General features: G+C 35.6%; 1 protein-coding gene across 1 annotated transcript in view; it reads right to left on the reverse strand.

Annotated features, from left to right (window-relative positions):
- LOC150101447 (serine/threonine-protein kinase D1-like) overlaps nucleotides 1-24,116 on the reverse strand; it is a 384,746-nt gene that overhangs the window by 143,271 nt on the left and 217,359 nt on the right. Inside the window, exon 16 of the mRNA XM_090400796.1 lies at nucleotides 6,579-6,683. Coding sequence (XP_090256922.1) covers nucleotides 6,579-6,683 — 105 coding nt within the window. The remainder of the gene's footprint in view (nucleotides 1-6,578; nucleotides 6,684-24,116) is intronic.

Raw genomic sequence — 24,116 nt, forward strand, 5'->3', positions numbered from 1 at the left:
ACAGCTAACTTAGTGTTCTGACTAATTTCTCTCTTATTCCATATGACTTTATTCAATTGACTTCCTACCATACCAGCTTTGTTGATTCTGTTGTCTATTTCCATATTTAATTTACCATCTTCACTAAAAATCGTGCCTAAGTAGCTAAAATGTTTTACTTGTTCCATAGGTTCTCCGTTCACAATACAGTCAACATTTTCAACGATTCTGCCTATGATCATTGTCTTTGTCTTTTTATTGCTGACCTTCATACCATATCTATTACAACAGTTATTCAATTTAGTCAGAGAATCTTGCAGACATGTACCGGATTTATTTAGAAGTATAACATCGTTCGCATAAAGCAAACAGCTGACATTAACATCTGCAATTTTGATATCATGTTTAATACCACTTTCCTTCATAATGTGATCCATATAGATAACTAATACCAGAGAAGATAATGTACATCCTTGTCTCACACCAGATTTAACATTAAACCATCTTCCTGTACTTCCTTCAATTCTAACTGCTGACTTACAACTCAAATAAAGACTAAGTATTGCTTGATATAATGCCCCACTGACACCATATAACTGAAGCATATTGAATAGCTTCTCTCTTGGCAGCTTGTCATATGCCTTTTCCAAATCGACAAAACTTAAATACAGATCTTTGTTATATTCCCATGCTTTCTCAACTATTTGTTGTAAAGTGAAGATCTGATCCTGACAGCCTCTATTTGGCCTGATTCCAGCTTGTTCTTCGCCATGCTTTTCTTCCACAATTCTTCTCAATCGTTTCTCAAGTATACTGGCATAAATCTTGCCAGGAACACTCAATAGAGAAATACCTCTTAATTCTCACATTCAGTTTTATTTCTCTTTTTATATATGGGTATTATGAGAGCTCTACTACAGTCATCGGGAATTCGTCCCTCTGTCCAGGCTTTCTGAACTATGGTGGTATAAAAGTCTCATACTTCAGCATTTCTGGTCGAATATCATCTACTCCTGCTGCTTTTCCACATTTCAAACCTTTTTATGGCTTTTTCTACTTCAAGTATGGATATGTATTCCTTAGTGAATCTCCAAGTGTTTTTTACCACTGTGCTATCACTGCTTGTTTCATTAAGCAATTTTTCGAAGTAATTACTCCATACTTCAAGGATATCTTTTTCTCCCGTTTTCATGTCACCTTTATCATCTTTAACTCCTTTTACAGCACTCTTTCCTCAATTTCTAAGCTTCTTCAACAACCTAGAATATCTTACCACCTACTTGATATTTATTTTCTGTTCTTGCCAAAGTCCTCCCATGACTTTTGTTTAGCTAGTTTTACACAGTGTTTAGCATTCTTACATTTGTCTCTGTATTCTCTAAGAGCACAAGCTGACTTATTTGCCAGAAACCTTTGACATGCTTTCTTCTTTTCCTTCAATGCCTCTTTAACTTCCTCTGTCTACCATGGAGTTCTGATTTTTCTATTCTTGCAGACCACACCACATACTTCTCTAGCTGAATCAATCAGTGTTTTCTTCAAGGCTTGCCACTGAATCTCCAAGGTTTGATTCCTGTTCTCAAACTCTTTCATTTTTTTCTTCAATAATCTTTGTGTATTTTAGTCTACAGTTTGCATCTGAGAGCTGCTCAACTTTTATTTGCTTTAAAACTTCCTTACATGTCATTCTTTTCAATATAAAAATCAATTTTATCCTGCTCAGGACTAAATAGTGATCACTTCCAATTTCAAATCCTCTGTACACTCTGGTGTCCTGCACCAAGGAGAAAAACATCACTATCAACAATAACATAGTCAATGAGACTTTTCTTATTCCTTGCCTCTTCTCTCCAAGTGAATTTGTGCACATTTTTATGTTGGAACATGATGTTAGTAATAACCAGTCCATGTCCTGAGCAGAAATCCAACAAGTATTTGCCATTATTATTAGCTTTGCTCTTTTCTCCAAATTTTCCTAAAATATTTTTGTATGTCTCACAATCACTTCCTACTCTGCTATTTAGATCCCCAAAAAGGACCAACTTTTCCTTTTTCATTGTGTCAGTAGCTTTCTCTAGAGCCTCAAAAAATTCCTCCACTTCTACCTTAGTAGAACCTTCTGTGGGACCATAGGCACAAATAAGTGTCATTGTCCAGTTCTCCATTCTCATATTTGCTCACATCACTCTACTTGAGACTGCCTGCCATTCAAGAAGATTAGCCTCGTATTTAGTGTTGAATACTATGGCTACTCCTTCTTTTCCTTGATTGTTATTGCCTGAATATAACATTTTGTATTTATTGCTCAGAAAGATCTCACCAATTTTTGTCTTTTTTGTTTCAATCACCCCGTATTATGTCGATCTGGTACTTATCTAATTCCTCAGCTAGCTCCATTTCTTTGCCATTCAGGCTTCTTATGTTGATAGTACCGATCTTTAACTCTGGTGATGTTGAGTTGGGGTGTGCTTTCAGATTTGTTCCAGTAGCTGACTTTTCGATGTTCGCCCTGGTTCTCTGGTGAAAACAACGGGGGCCTTGCTTAACTGGGCGACGCCCCATCCGGCATGAAATTTTGTCATGTTTTACCATAATTTTGTATTTTGGTTTAAGCCAATAAGAATACAATTTGGTCGGCTAAATCCCAAATTGCCAGCCCATCCTCGTTTGTTCAGTATCCAAGTAGATACCCAACAGGGTGCACCACGAGAACGTGAGGATTGGACATTAGGTCAGAAGCCCTGGTCAGTTCTCCGCATTCCTTTAAAGGCTATGTGCAGGTCTCCTCTCAATTATATACCTTTGAACTTTATCTGTGGATTTAGAGTGGCAAATTTCGTACTGGTGGTTACTAATTAGATTGCAGTTCTCAAGGTGCTGAAGTTGGCTGTTGATAACTTTCATTATTTTAGATAAAACTAACATGATATAGTAATATCATGGGTCAATAGTAAACATTTATCACCTTTTTTTGGGAGGGGGGGGGAGAACTGGTTGTATATGAGCTTTCTTCCATGCAGAAGGGTGGATGCCAACTGAGTACAGTTTATGAAATAGAGGACAGAGAACAGGTTTTAGTTCAGGAGCACATCTTTTGAGCAATGGGTGGAATTCCATCAGGTCAGGACCAGCTACTTCTGTAGTATCCAAGATTTTTTTTTTTTTTTTAATGTCTTTCTGGCAGAAGGTTATAGGAGATAAGAGATTAAATGTTCTAGACAAGTAAGGAGGTAATTTGTCATGGTCATCTATGTAGGATTTGGATAAGAAGAACAAAGACAGGACATCAGCCTTGTCTTTAGGTGATATTTATTTATTTACGCATATGGCTTTGTGAAACTGACAAGTGAAATGTACAATCACAATCTCCAGAAACAAATGATGAAAATCGTAACATGTAAAAGTTCATTACATAAAAGGCAGGAACTGCATTCCAAGTATTCCTTTTTTTTTAAAGCAAAAGTAACGCGTCATAATCAAGTCAGGGAAAATTATCATCCTACTGCACCAAATATGATAAGCTGCATTTTGTGTGAATATCAGCAATAAAAAACAAAACAAATCCCGAAAAACTGCTGAAACATTGAGTCAACCGTATTCTCAATGGAAAACCTAGTCAGATAAAACATTTAAAGTGTTCAGGCATAATTTTTAGTGAAGATGACAAATCAAATGTGGAAAAGGATAATAGAATAATCATAGTTGGTCAATCATTTGAAAAATATTATATGAAAGCTAGAAAGGTAAAAATTAAAACAAATGTTTAAATAAATAATCTCATTCTAACCATTGTACTAATGTACTATGCAGAATTGCAATACTTTTTTGGGTGGATGCCAAAAAAATAATTAGTCAACCATGATACTAACAGTATACAATGCCAGTATTCAACCATTTTATCTTAAGAATCTGAAAGTTAGGTTGGTGAGGAAATTACACACCATGTTTTGCAAATTACACACCACAGATGTGTGTGTAATTTGCGAAATTACACATACATTGTGTTAATGGATGTGTGACTTTCATTATTGCTCTCTCCAGCATACTCCAGCTTTCTCATATTTGAGATCAAAGCTATCTGGTGAAATGAAGTGCTGTTAGGAAGTTCCTGAAAGACCAGTGATTTTTGTTGATTTATTGAATGTTTTTTTTTTAGTCTATTATTGTAGTTTTTTAGTGTAATTATTGCACTACAGATTTTAATAACATAATTATACAAATATTATTAGTTTTTACTACTCTTAAGAATGGCACCAAAAACTTATCACAGCACAGCAGTGTCTAAGATTGAGTTGTTACTACTGAGAAGAGCATTTCTCCCAATGAGCAAAAGCGTTGCTGAAGTGATGATAATTTCCAATTTCAGCTTATCCTAATTAAGATAAGCTGAAATTGGAAATATCTCGATTAAAATAAATTATTAGAAAATCGACCAGAGAATTAGAAAAAGTGAAAAAACGTTTAAATGAAACTTAGGATTAGAAGTGGGGGCAGAGTTTAAGGCTTTCTCTTCAAAAGTCTCCATAAAAAAGTTGGCCAAGGGTGGGGAGAGTGGTGAACCCATGGCTCTCCCCTGTATTTGTTTGTAGAATTTTCCTTGATAAACGAAATAGCCTGAAGTCATAGTGAACTGAAATAGGACTGAGATATTGGAAGGAAATTTAGCTTGGGTTAGCTCTAAGGTTTCTTTGAGTGGGACATTTGTGAATAAGGAAGCTGAGATGATGTGTTCGCTATTTGGCCACATGGCTCTGACACACTCCTCTCCTTCTTAACACACTTAAATAACCAACACCCCAGAATCAAGTTCACCCTAGAGAAAGAGGAAAAAAACAGCCTCCCTTTCCTAGACACACTAGTCACCTGCCAGCCTGATGGAATCTTGGTTTTCTTGGGAATCTTAGGAATTTGAAGTTCAAAGATCACATAGTTGCAAATACAACTCAGAGGATAATTGTGATGTTGAAGAAAATCTTGACATGTAACGATAAGGAAGTCATTTTGCCTCTTTATAAGGCCTTTATAAGAATACACCAGAATTATTGTGTGCAGAATTGGTCTCCTGGGTTCCAAGGGGATAAAAAGCTGTGGAAAGGATGCAAAGAAGAGTTACGAAGATTATATCAGGATTATGGGATTTAGATTATGAGAAAGACTGCAAGTATTTGGATTACAGACTGATTAACAGGAGAAAGAGGAGTGATACGATAGAGATCAATAAACTTCTGAATGGGTATTATAGGATATCATCTGACGAAATTTTTCACTATATGGAAGGTGAGGAGAGAACATGGGGCATCTATGGAAGTTTGTTCACAGTCCAGAAAAGGGATAAGAGATAGATTTTTCTCACAGAGCAGTGAATGAGTGAAATAGTTTGCTTTATAAGATGAATAAGGATACTGAATTATTGTGGAAAAAGCAATTTTAAAAATGGAGAGCGAAGAAATTTTATTCCTAGAAAGTTTTTAAGTTTTATGTGACAGTCGGGAGAATATTAATAGAAGATTCCAAGAAGGAATTATAGAACTGTGAGTCTTTAAACTGGAGGAGTTGAGACTGTCAACAAGTATTTAGTAAATAAAAGAAGATATTGCAGTCTATGTTCGAATTCAATGTTCGAGGAAACGCTGAATGGAAAATTTCATCTTCTGTCTTAAGGACACCGGATTACCATGGAAAAAGCAATTGATGAAATTTGAAACTGTAAAGTGGCTTAACATGAAGAGTTCAGCTTAGATATGTTGTTCATGAAGTAGTAGAAGAAAACGTCTTGCTCTGGTACAAAAATTAATAAATTGTGTGTCAAATAGAACTGCAAGAGGTAAGAATATTTATACTTCAGTGAGACAGGAGGAATAATATTGCATACTATATAAGGGAGATAAGAAAAGATCCCACAGAAAAGAAGAAATGTTTACATTTTCAGAAAAGCCCTAACAAGGAAACTGTCTCTGACAGTGTCCTGTGAAAACAAGGTGTTTAGTCTGGTAGATGTGATTAAGTATATGTCAAACAATCTAATTATAGAATGAGTCAGAAATTAATGATTTTAATATTTTTGGATAAGAAAATCTCTAACCTGTAGATCTATTTTAGAAGGCCTTGGATCCACTTAATTTTGTAGCTATTTATGTAATGTTATTTAAAGTGTATATATTGTTTTAGTTTTATTAAATGTACATATTTTTTATTTGGTCTCGAGTCAATAATTTTCCAGTTCTAAAAGAAATAGTTAAAACTCATTGCACCAATCAGGATTGAACCCTTGTGTAATTAATAAACACTCAGTGTTCCACAATCTTTATAGAGATGAAATAAAATAAACAATCTTTTTACAGTATGACAGCTGGTTTGGGTGATTTATAGCCTCCCTCCCTAGAGGTCTCAGATAATAATAATAATACTTGATAATTTAATAGAATAATGATACAACTCAATGAGAGAATAATGCATAACCTTAGTCATTTTTTCCATTGTGAAGGTTAGCCAGTTAGTTTGTTTTTTTTTTTGAAAAAGATCTGCTATTTATTCATGACTACATGAAGGATAAATGATTTGTAGCTGTAGAACAAATTTTTACAGATGCCAAATCTTACCTGATATATCAGAAATTTTGTTATGCGTTCATTTAATCGTCCTTTTTCGCTAGAGAGAATCATTTCCAACATATCACCTTTAAGCTTTTCCATTACAACAAATATCTATTTTTAAAAAAAAATAGAATGAACAATTAAGCAATATTAATATAAAAAAAATAAGATTTACAGGAATGAAAACTGTCAGACATATAGAGCAACCAATATTACCTCATTATGCTGAGTAATAAAAAACTTATAAATTAAACAGTTTTGCTAAGAGTAAAACTATCTTCACAAAGACAAATATCTGATTATTTTTCCATCAACAAAGCTGGTCATATATATGAATATTTAAATAAATGGAAGGCAAACTAATGAGAAAGTAAAAAAAAAAAAAAAAAAAAAACAAGATACAATGAAAGCATATGAAACGTTTACATTATTACTAACTTTCTATGGACAATTTTCCTCAAAATTAGTCTTATAATATAGTCATGACTCCAATACTCAGATTTATTTCAGTCTAGTTTAATTCTAAATGCATCAATCTACCAAGATCTTGGTCTTCTTCTGGGTGGTTTTCTGTAAACATAATTACATTTAATGTAATGAATACATCACAGAGTTAACTGTTTCGATATTTCATCTATTGCAGAGATATCATCTAGGATACAATATAAAATGTTAATTAACACAAAAAACAATAAATGGAAGAAGTTCGATTAGAAGGCTAATGGTGTTGTTTATTAGTTAATGTTTTCCAAATCATGGGAAGTTTAATGTGCAATTATTTTATTTAAATTAGGTTGGTTTTTTAAATCTATTGCTGATTTAAAACAAACAACAACAAAAAAAAAAATTGAGCTTTGCATGCTGCAGCGAAATAAAGTTTTTTTTTTTCTATTTGATTCTATGCCAGGTATCCAAGTGTCAGCTAAACCATGATTGCAGTTGCATATGTATTTCTCGTATTCCCCAAGGTGGATGTTGGAAGATTTATAAGTATAATAATACTTATAACAATAATAAATTGGTTCGAAGTTATATTGTAAGAGGTCGTGTAATTTAGCACTCTTGTAAAATGGATAATATGACAAGATGCAACAAGGAACTGCATCCAGAACAGAGAAGGGAGGAAGTGGAATTGAAGAAGAGTGGATAAGGGCACTGCCAGCTTCATAGCAGTGAAGAGATTATATTTCTCCAAAGTACTGGTTATTTTTTCTGAGGTACACTGGAAATAAGGAATAATAATAATAGAATTACTATACTCTGTATATTGAGAGGGATGTGAGGTAATGAAAGAAACAATTATTTTGTTAACACTTCATTCTTTCAAGGTTCATGGTGGTCAGCACTCACTGTGTAGAATTTATGGAGAGAAAACACTCGTGTTAAAGTAATTACTTTACTTACAAATAAGCAAATAACACTCAACATTTCAACCTCTATATCGAGGTAATCATGAGGAAAAATATATATGCAGAGGATGGAAGCAACATGACAATACACAAAAGTAAGCTGTATCTAAATGCTTCATTAACTGTTCACACAGTAGCCTGAAATATAATGGGGGAAAAATATTAAAAACATACATATTTATAAAAATAAATAACTTATTTAATTATTAATTAACATAATTTTATATATATATATATAAGTATAATAATATTTATAATGACAATAATAAATTGGTTCGAAGGTTCGAGGTTATATTGTAAGTGGTTACAATTATAATGTGTTTTTATAAAAACACATTATATTATGTCGTGACGTTCTATTTTCATGTTATGTTCTAAATCCGCCATCTTGCTAAAAGTCACTTTCATAAAATAAAGGAAAACTAATTGCAAATTAATCACTGATCTAAGGGTAGAGAAATTTCTATTATACTGCGCCACTCTATCCTTAGATAAGTCTATATGAATTAGTAAGATTAATTCAAAATTAGTTAGCCGTCTTTTCACTCATTCAGGTCGATGGTATTTATTTTCTTTCCTTCTGGGATTCCCGCTAGATCCGAATTTTTGTGAACGGTGCAGTAAAAAGAAATTCAGGCAAACACAATATTTAAATTAACAAACAAAACATTTAATATATGGTTATATAACAAAATACATGTATTCCACTTTTAAATATGATAACTCAGTCAAGCTAGTACATCAGGTCAAGTCATTCACAATAAATCAATCTTCCAAACTTTCACATACAATTTCACAGTTTCAGAATCACAAAGTTCCTATACTCAACTTATTACAATAGAAATTCGTATTTAAACAGTTTCCTTGTGTCTCTCAGCTACACTCTACGACTAACTCATAACAGGCACTAACCACGGTAGATATCATTTCAATGTCTATAGTTTCAACTCTCAGCCTCGATGGTAAGCTACAGTTAATGTTACAATCAGCGCAACGGAACTAATACTTAAATCTTCATACACTGAAATAAACTAATGTGACTGTCCTTACCAGAAATAATCTTCAGTACTTCCAATATTTTGTGAGCACACTTTCAATTTGTATTTATCATACTTGCGAAACACATTTATAAAAATTCTCCAAGGTTATAACTAAGCCTCATTAATCGTGCTTCAAAACTCCAGATAAAAACTTTAAGGTACATTAATTATTCTTATTTTTCATTCATCAACTAGTTTAACTCCGTACAATTCCTTTTTTCGTAGTATAGAAATAAGTCGTAATTGTAGACTGACTGGATTTATTCAGAATTCTTCTTTGAATGTCCAGTTCTCTAATTATCCGATTACGGCAATAATTTCCTTTATTACCACGGCTGACTTTGCTTTCAGCCAACTATAAGATTCACTTATGAAAAAAAATATCTACTCAATTCTTCCCTAAGAACCTTTTAATTACATCTACTTCTTTAGTTTACTTCCTTGCTACCTTATAGTTCCAAAGTTCCGTTCCGACTTCCCACTTACAACTACGTATCTATTTTCTCTCTTCTCCACAAACGCTCCCTTCACACGCGCCCGTTTATTTTCACGCGTCTCCATGACAACCGATAGACGTAAACATTCTCGCGAATGTTACATTACGCTATACAACTACATTGAGTTATTACATAACATTAAGCTTTCACAAAAGGAATAAATAGAATGATCGCATTTCAATAAATGCGTAGTTAAATCACAAATATAAATTCTTAGAATATTGACAAAACAATAAATAAAACAGCTTAATAACACTTAATACAGAATCTATTTACCATTAACACATTTCTTTGATTAAGCAATTAAATATTTGACATAATTAAGGTAGTTATATAATATCAATTATAATTTATGTTATTTACATTAAATAATATCTACAAATATAGTTCTTATGACGGAAAATCATGTTGGATTCTGAATCAAACAACATTTATTCTATTTTCTACATAATTAGAATCCAACAATTATAATGTGTTTTTAGAGTATTTTGTATCTTTATAACAGTTTATTGTAATATTGTCAGCATGGCACCAAAGTAATGAACAATGACCGCAAAGACCATGTTGTCTAGTGATTTGATTTGGAGAATATTATTCAGTGCAATATACATGAAATGTATTCATCGAGAAAATTAAAGAATATGTGGAAGGAAATTGAAACTGGAGAGAGAGTGCGTATTAAATGTTTTAAAAGAAAGTGTTTGTTAGGTGATGAGAATGCAACAAATAGTGAATGTCGAACGTGCAGCTGTGGAAATAGAGAAGAATGAAATGGATATTAATAAAGAACTACCACACTTAAATGTTATCCTTTATAGGACAAAGTGCAAGTGGTTACAATTATAATGTGTTTTTATAAAAACACATTATATTATAATGTGTTTTTAGAGTATTTTGTATCTTTATAACAGTTTATTGTAATATTGTCAGCATGGCACCAAAGTAATGAACAATGACCGCAAAGACCATGTTGTCTAGTGATTTGATTTGGAGAATATTATTCAGTGCAATATACATGAAATGTATTCATCGAGAAAATTAAAGAATATGTGGAAGGAAATTGAAACTGGAGAGAGAGTGCGTATTAAATGTTTTAAAAGAAAGTGTTTGTTAGGTGATGAGAATGCAACAAATAGTGAATGTCGAACGTGCGGCTGTGGAAATAGAGAAGAATGAAATGGATATTAATAAAGAACTACCACACTTAAATGTTATCCTTTATAGGACAAAGTGCAAAATTGAAAAATTGCAGAAGCAGCAAGAGATTAGCAGGGCTAAAAAAGAAAGAAGTAGGTGATCATAAGGAATAATAAAGACCAACTGAACAAACAAGAAAAATAAGTTAAGGAGAAAATTATGTACAGTTCAGGGGAGTACATAATGAAAGTATGATGAAATTGTGTTTCCTGGATGCAAAAATTAACAATATTAGCCACGACATCCAGATGCAAAACAGTAAGTCGAAGGAAATGATTGTCTTAGTTGGTACAAATGATTTGAGAGGCAAGAAGTATTCTATGAGGGAGGATGCAAAGGAGTTGTCAGAAGAGGCAAAACTGAAGAGCGAGAAGGTGAAGATTGTAAGTCTTCTACCATGCTATGATTGAAGCAAATTAAGGAGGAGGGCACTGATAGCCAATAAGTCTATACGTAGAATATGCAAAATGAACGAAGTAGAATTTGTGGTCTGTGTTTGATTGTTTGACAATACTGATGAACTGCATCTAAATGGTTTGGCTGTTAGGCGTCTTGAGAGACCTTTGTTCACCGAGCATGCTGAAGAGTGCAAATTCAGGGTGGAAGCAAGTGAGTTTGTGCGAAGGCACCTATGAAGCAAGTGAGCGTGATAATGACCAAGTGAGAAATCTAGTCTCTCAAGAAAAAATATTGAATAGGGTAGTCAATTCAGAAAGTAAAGAAGGGTGGGGGACTAAAGAGATGCTGCAGTTTCTATATACTCATGCCAGAAGTATCAAGAACAAGAGGGGAGGAATTTTAGGCATTGATTAGTGCAACATTGCCAAGAGTTATAGGCATTAGCGAGACTTGGCTAATGGCAGATGGTGATGTAGTTACAGGGATTGAATGTTAAGGGTTTAGTATTTTCAGGGAAGAGAGAAAAAATAGGATGAGTGGAGGAGTACTGCTCATGATAGCAGATGCATCGCAACCAAACAGAACAGCAGATGAATTGCAACCAAACAGAATAGCAGATAGGTGTGAAGGTAGCTGTTCATCTGAAGCAATCTGGTGTAATAGTAAGGCCAGTAAAACAAAATATGCAGTTGTTGTTTGTTGCTATAGGCCAGGGAGTTTCAGATGATCTGGAAGACATGCATCACCTAATAAGTACAATGAGTACAGGTCAAGCGATTATTATGGGGGGAGGAGGGACTTCAACTATGAAGATAGAGACTGGAAGGAAGAAAGATTACATGGCAGGAAGGAAATAGAATTTATACACCTGCTGAGAGATAATTACTTAAGGCAGCATGTGATAGAGGGGATCAGGAGTGGGATATTACTGGACCTGGTCATAGGATCAGAAGAACTATCCATAACCAAGGTGACGGTAACAATATTGCCTCCAATTGGTGTCATGATCATGCATCTTGACTTGGGAGATTGTAAAACAACAGGCATATTTGTGGAACTACAAGGCAGGTTAGGAAGAAGAAGCTTAAATCTGTATACATGGCATAAAACACTGCAGGTTAAGGATGTTAGTAGTGCATGGGATATAGTTAAGGGTGATCTAAAGGAAGTAGTATTAAATTGCATATGTAGGGTAAGGAGGGTTAATCGAGTAGGAGTTAGATGGATGAGGAATATCATTAAGCATGAACTGCAGAAGAAGAAAATGCTGTATAGAGTATATAAAGTGACTAGCAAACTCATGAATGGTATAAGTCTCAGACAAGAAAGGTGACTAGCATGGCAAGAAAGCCAAGCAGGCCAAAGGAAATCCCAAAGAGTTCTTTCATTATGTGGCAAGTAAGAGGAAGAATGACTATAGAAGATTAACCTTAATGAGTGATGATGGTCACGAGGAGACAGAAGTGGATAAAATAGTTGAGTTACTGAGCGACAACTATGCAAAGATATATCATCCTAGTGAGGTTACTGATTTAACCAATGTGACAGACTAATGAGGGAATAGAGGTGGATGAATTGGAGGTTCTTAGGATATTGCAGAAGGAATCCCAAAGAGTTCTTTCATTATGTGGCAAGTAAGAGAAAGAATGACTATGGAAGATGCAGATATTGCATGTGGCTTTGCTAGAATGTGCAAGGGAACTTGCAATGCCTTTGATTAGTCTGTTAAGTCTCAGCTCTGGTAGAGTTCCAAGGGAGTGTAAAGAAGGCAAAATAATTAATTTGCACAAGAAAGGTTCTAAGACTACAGTAGAAAATTATAGACGAATCAGTATCTCAAGCGTGGTGGTAAAAGTAATAGAAAAATTGGTTAAAAACAGAATTCAAGAGTAGGTAGATACAAATATGCCATATGAGGGTCAACATGGCTTTATGAAGGGTTGGTCATACCTTAGTAATTTATTAACTTTCTATAATAGAGTAACAGGTGAATTGGATAAAGGAAATGACTACACAATGATTTTGCAAAGGCATTTGACAGAATACCACATGGAACTCTGTTATGTAAATTAGAACAAACAGGAATGGATATGACACTGGTTAAGTGGAGAAGAGGGTGGCGCTGCTGGACAGATATCAAAAAGTGGTATATGGAGGGACATAATTGAGGCGAAAACAGGTGACGTGGTGTGCTGCAAGGTTCAGTGCTGGGGCTATTGCTGTTTAATTTGTACATAAATGATACGGGAAATAACCTGAAAGGAAATATTCAGTTGTTTGCTGATGATGCGAAATTAGGTAGAGTATTAGTTAATCGAGGCGATGTGGAGAATTTGCAGGGCGATTTAAATAGGCTGTCAGTATGAGCAGAAGTTAATGGATGTCAGTCTAATGTCGAGAAATGTAAAGTTATGCATTTTGGGATAAATAGATTTCAAGCCATGTATCACATTGATGGCTCTGTACTCCAGGAAATAGATGAAACGAGAGATTTAGGGTTGGTGGTAGATAGAGAGTTGAAGTTTAGAGGACATAGTGCTAATGTAGCCCATAAGATTACTTGGCTATTGAAGAACACAATAACAAGTAGAATAAGGAAGTTGTCATTCCTCTTTATAATGTCTTGATATGCCCACATCTGGATTACTGTGCTCGTCTGGTCCTCATGGATTTCTTGAGTGTGAAGAAGAAGAAGTGGAGTGGATTCAGAGGCAAGTGACCATTTTGGTCACTCATCATCCCTATGAGGATAGATTGAAGGTATGTGGACTGTAGAAGTTAGTTAATAGGAGAAAAAGAGGGGATATGATAGAAACAGGAGAAATGTTTTCAGCACTTGGCAAGAGAGACCAGAACAAGGGATCATCCCTGGAAATCGAATAAAGGTGTGGTTAGTAAGGGCATGAGGACTAGATTTTTTTGCTTGGAGAGTGGTGAATGAGTGGAACGAGTTGCCAGAGTCAGTTGTGAGTGCTTTGTCTGTTAATGGGTTTCAATGAGAGGTATGATAGATTGGGTCTCCTGCGATGAGTCTTCTAACTCCATCGAGGTGGCCATATAAAAATAATAATAGAGATGATTAAAAATTTACAGTGGAACTACATCAAATACAGCTCTAACATCCTCTTGTCTTAAGGTTTTCTTGTCTTGGGGTTCTGCCATCATAATGTGGATACTGTATATCTGGAGGACACATCTAAAAAGTGAATAGTATCTAGAACATGATAAAAGAACCCCAACACCAGAAAAGATAAGAGGACGTTAGAGATGTGTTTGATGTACTTCTACTGTAATTGTTTTTTGAACTCAGTATATCATTATACTTATGTATATAAAACATTTTATTTATGCCAATTACTTAAATAATTATTTATATACATATTTAATTTTTTTTCACCAGAGGTCAGGCTAGTGTAAATGATTAACAAAGCATTTAGATATAGCTTACTTTTGTGTAGTGTCATGTAGCTTGTGTCCTGTGTATATGTAAGTTTTCTTGATGACATCAATATTGAAGTGGAAACAATGAGTGTTATTTGCTAAACTGTAAGTGAAGTATATACTCGAACATGAGTGTTTTGTTAACACATTCATGACAGACATATATATGCATGTGTTTCACTTCCAGTAGGCACTCTTTTAAACATTTATTATGTTCCTTTCATGTCAGGCCAGCACACATTTTCACAAAGTAGGGTTACCAAGTAATTTTATAAACTTGGTTATTTTACTCCTAATCCCAAGTAAGCAAACAGTTAAGTTTGCGCCTGAACGTAGTTCAAGTCTAAATGTGGTGCAACTCAATTGTAAAGGTGGGTAAGGTTCTGATCACTATTCTTAGTATTTTCCATAATGTAAAGCACATCTCACTAAGACATGTATACTGCAATACATTATGTGTGGAGTCACTATCCAGGCCGGTTTCAACCTTTTTTGAGGTCTCCTCAGCGAGTAGCTAGACCCTAAATACCAAGGTTTTAGTAATACAGAGCCTTATCAACTTTACCTATACAAGTTGCAACAAGGTGTTTTTATTTTTAATAAGAATCTCTGGAGGAGATATAGATGTAAATGAGTTTTTTTACCTTGGGAATAATGTATATTAGGGTTACCAAGTAATTTTATAAACTTGGTTATTTAACTCCTAATCCCAAGTAAGCAAACAGTTAAGTTTGCGCCTGAACGTAGTTCAAGTCTAAAGGTGGTGGAACACCAGTGCAACACATGAGTTGCCTGGTGTTGCACCTCCTTTAGACTTGAACTACATTCAGGCGCAAACTTAACTGTTTGCTTACTTGGGATTAGGAGTAAAATAACCAAGTTTATAAAATTACTTGGTAACCCTAATATACATTATTCCCAAGGTAAAAAAAACTCATTTACATATATATATATATAGTCCACACACACTGATTGGAAGGAATTCAATGGACACCATACTGTCAGGAATAAACAGCCATGGCACCAACCTTAAGATGTAGGATCCCCTTTTGTTGCGATGACTGCAGAAATCCTATGGGGCATACTTTCCACAAGCATATGATAGTGATCAATGGGAATTTTTGACCATTCTACCTGTAAGCATGTAATGAGGTTCTGGACAGTTGTGGAATGGACATTCCTTTACCACACCCGATGCTCCAGTTCATCTCATAGATGGTGTTAGATCTTGAATGAGGACTCTTTCAAGAAAGAAATCATTCATTCAAGATTTAACTAAAACACAATACTAAGTAAGAAAATACTTGTACTGTTAGCAAAGTAAGCATATTATATGAGAGAACATGTCACATTTTCTTTATAAAATGAAAAAATAGGAAAACATTTGCATGTCTAAAATAAATATATTGTTTAAAGTGTTAATGTTAAATTGTGCTCTATACAAGAATGTGTATCTAAGTACTAACAAAACTCCAAAGGTTGTTAGCTGACCACCGCCGATGATGTAAACCCCGAAGCAGAGGAGTGATGCCACTTCGTAAGAGCGAATAGGAAGGCGCTGTGGATAAGATTCGAAGGCGGAAAGAGGGTGCTATGAAGGAGCACCCTCTTTCCACCTTCTTTCCGAGTTCACACGTGTTTGAGGTGCCTTTTTTTTGCCTGTTCCTGTTTCTCGTGCAGACCAGCGATGATGATGACCAGAAGGAAGCTTGACGACGGCGACGAGCTGCAACCTTTTTCCCATTGCTGACTGATGCGAGTCAGACAAGGCTATATGCGAGATGACAGCAGTTCTCAAAATTCGGGCCATCGGTAAAGGTTTTACCGATGTGAGACAGCAACGGATTCCCTTTGATTGCGGTCGAGCTAACGACAGCAACCCAGGAGATGAGCGTGTCCAGCAAAGAAAAATACCCAATTCGTGACGAGCATGTGGCTTCCGCGTAGCAGCAACTTACTGTAGCAGAAAAAAGGTATCCCCTCACAAAGGATGGATGAAAGAATCACAACATCATCACATCAGGGTGGTAATGTACTGAAAACTTTTTTTTCTATGTAATAATTAGCTTTAGACAAAGGAAGGAACAAGATTTTGACTAGGAGGAAAGAGAACTTTACAGTGACCATGTACAATGACTTACTGACTGTATTGGACTGGTAGTCTGAGAACTTAAGATTGTACGGTTCCTAATCTAACGTGAAGTAGTCAAATGACAAAAAATTTAGTTTAGAAATTGAACTTATGTTTTTGTGCTATGTGTGAACTTAATTTACCTATGGAATGTGAATGGCATGCTTGTCAGATTGAAAATTTCTTATTTGCTTAACTAGTGATTTAGTAATGATATTGTTGGATTCTAAATGAAGAGAAATGAAAATTGTTAATACTTCTTTCAGAATCCAAAATAATCCTCCATGTCAAAGGCAAGACTTGTAAATATTATTTATTGTTTGTCTCTTGCTTATAGTGTGTTATTCATATTGAATAAATTGAATTTTGTTTATTATTATTTAATAATATAATCTGAAGTAATGTAATAGTAATAAAAAGGCTCTGTATAAAAATATTCTTTTAATTTACTTTATTATATAATAATATTATAAGAAGCTGTGCATGTATGTTATAGAATTTGTGTTTATTATGATTGAATGTATTTATATGAACTATGGATTATTTCTTTATTTGTATTTCTGAAAGAGAATGTATATATGTAAGTTTAATGTACCCTATGTGAACTATGATATTTTTTATTTAACATTACTGAAAGAGAAAGTAATTTCATGTAATTCTTCTGATTGAATTTGATTGGCTGTTGTCATGGAAAAGGAGTTAATTTTAGATAGTGCGTGCGTGGAGCGTGAGCTATGGTATTCGAAGGGAGAAGGAGTTGATATGAGCTGGACTGGCTAGAACCAGATTTTGGCAGGAAGAATGAAGGTATTTTATTGGAAAACGAAAGTAAAGAAAGGAGAGAAGCATTCAGGACAGCACGGAGTGAAGTAATGGGTGACAGTAAAGGGAATTTGGAAATGCCATAAATAAATTAAGAAGGGACTGGAAAATTAATAGGCAATTAGGAATATTTTTTACGGAATTCTAAAATTACGTCGAATTCCAATTGTTTTGAGGAAGAATAGTGCAAAGCTGAAATTAATGCGTAGAAGAAAATAAGGAATAAGTAGATTACCTGAAACGAGTGCATCAAGACTTGTGAAGCTCTATGTTTAATATTTCAGTTATATAGTGAAGATTCCTTTTGAATAGTGTTACTTCAAAGTGATAGTTAACTTCAGTTTTAAGTGCACCTATAGTGAATCCAATGTGCAAAGGATGTAACCCAGTAAGAGCAGTCCATTTTTTTTCTTAATATTTCAGCGTGAAGAAATAAGAGTTAGCTCCATCCGATATAACTTAACATTAACTGTGGAGTCCTACTAAAATTAGCCGAAGTATGGAGCTTTAAAGTGTTTCCCCCTTGAAGTGATAACTGCCTCAATTAAGTGTTTGTTGACTAAGAGAGAATTAGAGAATTCTACTTTAAGAATATTTACTGTAAGATTCTGTAACATTGAACTGTGTGAACCAATTTTAATTATTCGGAAGAATGTAAAATTGACAGCTGGATGTCTGATGCCTCATGTTTTATGTTTGTTATGAGTATTTGAACTAAGCTGAATTGCATTATCTTGTTTTCAAAGTTATACTTAATGTACATGTTATGTAACCCTGCATTAAATGTTTTGTTTTATTGATTCCAATTTGGTGTTTGCCTGATTCTCTTTCATTGCACCGCTCATAAAGTTTATCGGACCTTGCGGAAGCCTTAAATGATAATATTAATTATCATTTAAGGCCTGTAGAAAAGTGAGATTGCAAAAGTTAGTTGATGACTGATTCCACTATATTATATAGACTAATCTGAATATAGGGTGGCACAGGAAAATATAAATTTCTCTATATTTGGATCAGTAATCAACCAACACAATTAATAAAAAAAATAAAAAACGGATAATTTAAATAAAAATAACGTTCCAACAAGATGGCGGATTCAAAGCCAGGATGTATGACACAACAATATAAATGATTTGCCTTTGACGTGTTAAACTTAATTGTAATCTCTTTGACCATTTAATAAACATGTTTTTCCATGCAAGCCTGAGTTTTGTCTGAGCATGAGACTGATTTTACCACTCATAAAACTACGGATCTATGCACAAGGGGAATATAAAGAAAGTTAAGAGCATTTAGGCCATGATTGTATGCTAAGATTATTTTAAGCTACTTAATTCTTTCAACAAGGTTAGGTAACACTTGAACTCTGGGAAGGTTTCTTTGGACAAGAATTTTCTGTCCTAAAGCTCTGACTGGTGCAGCTAAAACAAACAAATATCATCAGAGTTCAAAAAGGGAAACGGACCCTAGAGAGATAGTTAAGAGATTTATTCTTAGTTGGCACAGGAGAAATAATAGTAGTGTATTTATAGGAAACCAATGATGTAACAATGGTCAATAGGGTTGAGATCAGGTCTCTGTGGAGGACAGTCAAGTATGGTGACATTCATGTCCACAAACAATGCAGTTACAGCAGCCTTATGACATGGTACATTATCTTGCTGAAAGAGACAAGGGTCAGTTCCATAGAAATGCCACAAAGTAAGAAGCATTGCAATGTTCAGAACATTCAGATACCTCTCTGAGTTCGATGTTCATGGCACCACAAACAGAGGAGTATTCCAAACTAGGAAAAACGGGACCATACCATCCACCACCACCTCCAAATTTCATGGCTGGAGTTAAGCACTCTGGCAAGAGGCATTCACCGAGAACTGCAATACTCACACCTGTCCAGCTGCTTGGGAGAGTGTGTAGTGTGATTCGTCACTCTAATAGACATGGAAGATTTTCAAGCTTCCATGTCCCACTGTACACACTCTTTGCACTACTGAAGATGACGCTACACATTTGTTCAGGTAACATGGGGCTTGCATATTGTGGCCCTAACACGGAAACCTATGTTGTGAGCGTTGGTTCTGAATGTTTTTGTTCAGATTTGAGTTCTAGTCAATTTCCGGAACTCTGCATTGAATGTCAGCTTACAAATGGTGGTTTTACATATTATCCTTCATATAGCATCCTACAGTCATGTTTGTTGAGTGTGGTGGGTTGTCCAATGTGGTTGTCTCCCTGCACTTCTATATCACTATGGTATCATTGATTATTGACCTGGGATGGCCCAATTTGTTAACAATTTGCAAATACTCAGCCAATTGTTGACAAATTAGGCTACATGGCATGATGTACCTTGTCCACGGGGGGGTTCACTGATTTCTTCCCCAGCAGTGTATATATTATTATATGGTATCTCCATTGCATTCAGAGACTCACTAATGTTTATACCACAAAACCTATCATGTCTCCTTAAACTCATTCACTCTCAAGACACTTGCAACTAATTCTGGCAATCGATTCCTCTTGTTCACTACTTTGCACACAAAAAATATCTAGTTCACACCTCCACGAATCACACTCTTACCCAATTTCCATGGATGACAAATAGTTCTCCAACTATTTGTCATACACTGAAAAATTTCCATTCTATCAATTTTATAAAACCCCTTTAATATCATTAGTTTCTATCATGTCACCTCTTTTTCTGACTATCAATCAAACTTTGCAACCCACAGACCTTCAAGCTATCTTTCATAAGGGGCATTCCACAAACCTGTCACCAGCTTGGTCACTTGTCTCTGAATCCTCTGTACCAGCTCCTGATTTCCAAGAAACCCAGGTGACTAAATCTGTGCATAACAGTCAATATACAGTCAAATCACAACCTTATAAAAAGGGATAATAACTTCCCTATCTTTCAGCGTTTTTCAACATCCAAGTAATCCACTGGGGCTCTTTTACCAACTTTTGCAATATGCTCTCCGAACTTTCTCATAACTCTCTCTCCACCATTATCCCCAAGTCCCTAGCCATATCAATTTCCTACAATCTAGTACGATCAATGTGATACACAGTATGCAATTTTTTCATCCTGAAGTGCATAACTTTACATTTTGCAACATTAAATTAAAAATCACTGTCCTTTGTCCACAGTGACAATTCATTTAAATCGTCCTGCATGATATCTACATCACCTTTATCAACTGTTGTCACCCACAGTTTTGCATCATCAGCACACAACTGAATGCCATTTCTTTAAATCTTCCACTATGTCATTAATATACAAATTAAAGAGTGGTCACCCTAGTGCAGAGTGCTAAGGCACTCCACTGGTTACCCTCATTCACCTTAATTCTATTCCGCCATATACTAAGTAGATCATGCCTCAGTAACTTGCTCACGTTTTATAACAAAGTGACGGCTGAACTTGATAAGGGTAATGGGTTTACAGTGATTCTACTGGACCTTGCCAAGGCCTTTGACAGGATACCACATGGAACCCTAATCAGTAAACTGGAGCAGATGGGGATGGCTATAGGGTTGGTGAGATGGATAGGAAGGTGGTTGATGGAATGATATCAGAGAGTGGTTTATTCAGGAGTTGAGTCTAAAAGATGGCTTGTGACTAGTGGTGTGCCACAGGGCTCTGTTCTTGGACTTCTACTTTTCAATTTGTTCATCAATGATATAGGAAGGGATTTGAGAGGAAGACTTGTTTGCTGATGATGCAAAGTTGGGTAGAGCAATTGTGAGTGCACAGGATGTCAAAATTTTACAGGATGATTTGGATAGTTTGGAGGACTGGGCTAGGAAAAATGGATGTCAATTTAATGTGGCAAAGTGTAAGGTTATGCATTTTGCGGTGAAAAGAATAGTAGTAGTGGAACTGTACTCCAGGAGATTGATGAGGCCAGCAATTTGGGAGTGTTGGTGGATAGGGAATTGAAGTTTAGGGGGCACATTGCAAAAGTGGCTAAATCAGCTCATCAAATCACTTGGCTTCTGAAAAATACTTTAACATGCAGAGACAAACAAGTTGTTATTCCTCTGTATCGAGCCTTGATAAGACCCCATCTGGTCTATTGTGCCCAGTTATGGGCACCAGGGTTTCTTCGTGATGGGGAGGAAGTGGAGAGGATCCAGAGACGAGTGACCAAGATGATGATAGCAGGTCTGTGGAATGAACCTTAGGAGAATAGGTTGAAGATTTGTGGGTTGCAGAAATTGGTCGATAGTCAGAGGAGGGGTGTATGATTGAGACATTCAAATCACTGAGGGTTTCTGTAAGATTGATCCAGAAGATATTTTTGAAAATAGGACTGGTAGTAGGAGGACTAGGGACCATGCATGGAAGCTGGGCAAGAGTGTTAGAGCTAAGTTTTTTACTTGGAGAGTGGTGAATGAGTGGAATAAGCTTCCAGAGTCTGTTGTGGGTGCTACGACCGTGAATGAGTTCAAGGCAAGGTATGATAGATACTGTGTGAATGTCAAATAGTTGTTCTTGACATGATGTTAGGGCCTCCCTCGATGAGTCTGTCGACTCCTTGGAGTTGCCCGGGATAATAATAATAATAATAATAATAATAATAATAATAATAATAATATTTCTTTAGTGTCTGTTAGACACCCCTATCCATGCTACAAGCATCATATCCACCATTTGCTCCAACTTTTGTAACAGTTTTCCATGTGGTATTCTGTCAAATGGTTTTGCAAAGTCCACAGTATCGTGATGTAGTCATTTCCTTTATCAAAATGATCGCTTAACAACTCAATTTCTTTTGCTTCTGTCACCTTCCTACCATCAACATTGATTATGGTTGCCCCACCATAGTAATTTTATCTCTTACTTGCTACACAATGAAAAAACTCTTTTGGATTTACTTTGGTCTGTTTGGTTAATTTTACCTCATAATCTGATTTGGCCTTTCTTACCATACTAGTCACCCTTCTTGATTGCACTTTGTACTGCTCATTAGCATGCTCATCACATTTTTCTTTATATTTCCTCCACAGTGTTTTTTCCTTTTTTTTTTTTTGTAGCTCTTGTTTTATATTTCTACTCATCCAATTAATTCACACTTGGTATAATCCGCATGACCTTGGATATGCAATCTGATACTGTTTCTCTCAAACAATCTCTGATCACTTAACATGCAATAAACTGAAATTCTTTCCTTGTAGCTTCTCAAGCCATGGCACTGCATTAAGATGCCTCCTAAGTCTGTTATAATTACCAGCTTTATACCTCAATATAAAAACCCTTTCTTGATAGAGAATTCCAGATGTTTAGCAACTTCCCAGAACAAGACTGCATGGTCACTCTCTCTAATTGGAGGCAGTGTCTACCTTGGTTATATCTTCTGATGCTTTATTAAAACACTTAAGGAATTGAACAACGTAGTTAAGGATATAAATTAAATTATACTTTAATAAATATTTTCAGATATTTCGGCAACGTCACATTGCCATCTTCTAAAGGAACTTACAAAAAAAGGCACGTGCACTACAAACACAGTAACTGGGAATGAAGAGATGAAGCTATTGTTCTCCTAAAAGTCCTGATGGAGCCCTCTAGCGGGCTAAGTAGGTGTTCTTGGCTGTTGGGCTGAAGGTCTGCTGATGTAAGCCTCCCAAATTTGGGGCAGTCGCATATAACCAAATTTGTTGAGGTTTGGAGAATTTCTTAGGGCTGAGGCTGATTCCATAAATAGTCTTTCGAATTTGTATTTGCTATGGTGTATTACTGTAACTTTCTTCCACCATATTCTGTGGCGTGTATCCAGAGCATGGTCTGCAAGACCAGAATGGCTGTACTTGTGAAACCGGATGTAATCCTTGTGTTCAGAAATTCTGATATTCGCTGTCCTGCCTGTTTGGCCAAAGTAAGACAGTTTACAACTGCAAGGGACCTGGTATACACCAGGTAGGTCTAGGGGAAGTGGTTGGTCTTTAGTGGAGCGGATAAGGGATGCCAATTTTCTGTAAGGTTTGTAACAGGAGGTCAGGTCATGCTTTTTTAAGATTTTGGTAATCTTTTCCGAGGTGCCTTGGATTTAGGGAATGGTGATGGATTTAGAGTAATCTTTGTTGTGGAGGGGGGGGGGGATCTGTGGTTTGTAGGTTCTAATATTTTTTGGACTTTTTTTTTTGGGGGGGGGGGGGGGTAGCCACTGGCTGAGAAAGTGTTGAGGATGTGATTTAGTTCAGTGTTTAGGGCCAAGTCGTTTGAACAGATTAGTTTAGCTCTGTTGTACAGTGTTTTCACTACTCCATATTGTTGTGAGGGAGGGTGATGGGATTGTTGGTGAATGTATCTGCCTGTATGGCAGATACATTCACCAACAGATACATTCAACAATCCAATTCACCAAGATACATTATGGGTTTTCTGTAAACTGAGAAAACCAAGGTTCCATTAGGCTGGCGGTTGATTAGTGTGTCTAGGAAAGGGAGGCTGTTGTTTTCCTCTTTTTCCAGGGTGAATTTGATTCTGCAGAGTTGGTTGTTTAAGTGTGTTAAGAAGGAGAGAAGTGTTTCAGAGCCATGTGGACAAATAGCGAACACATCATCAATGTAGTGAAGCCATATGGTTGGTTTTTGTGGGGCAG

The sequence above is a fragment of the Typopeltis vanoorti genome, chromosome 11, assembly GCF_054136105.1.
Source record: "Typopeltis vanoorti isolate ZY-2024b chromosome 11, IOZ_Tvanoo_1.0, whole genome shotgun sequence".
NCBI lineage: Eukaryota > Metazoa > Arthropoda > Arachnida > Uropygi > Thelyphonidae > Typopeltis > Typopeltis vanoorti.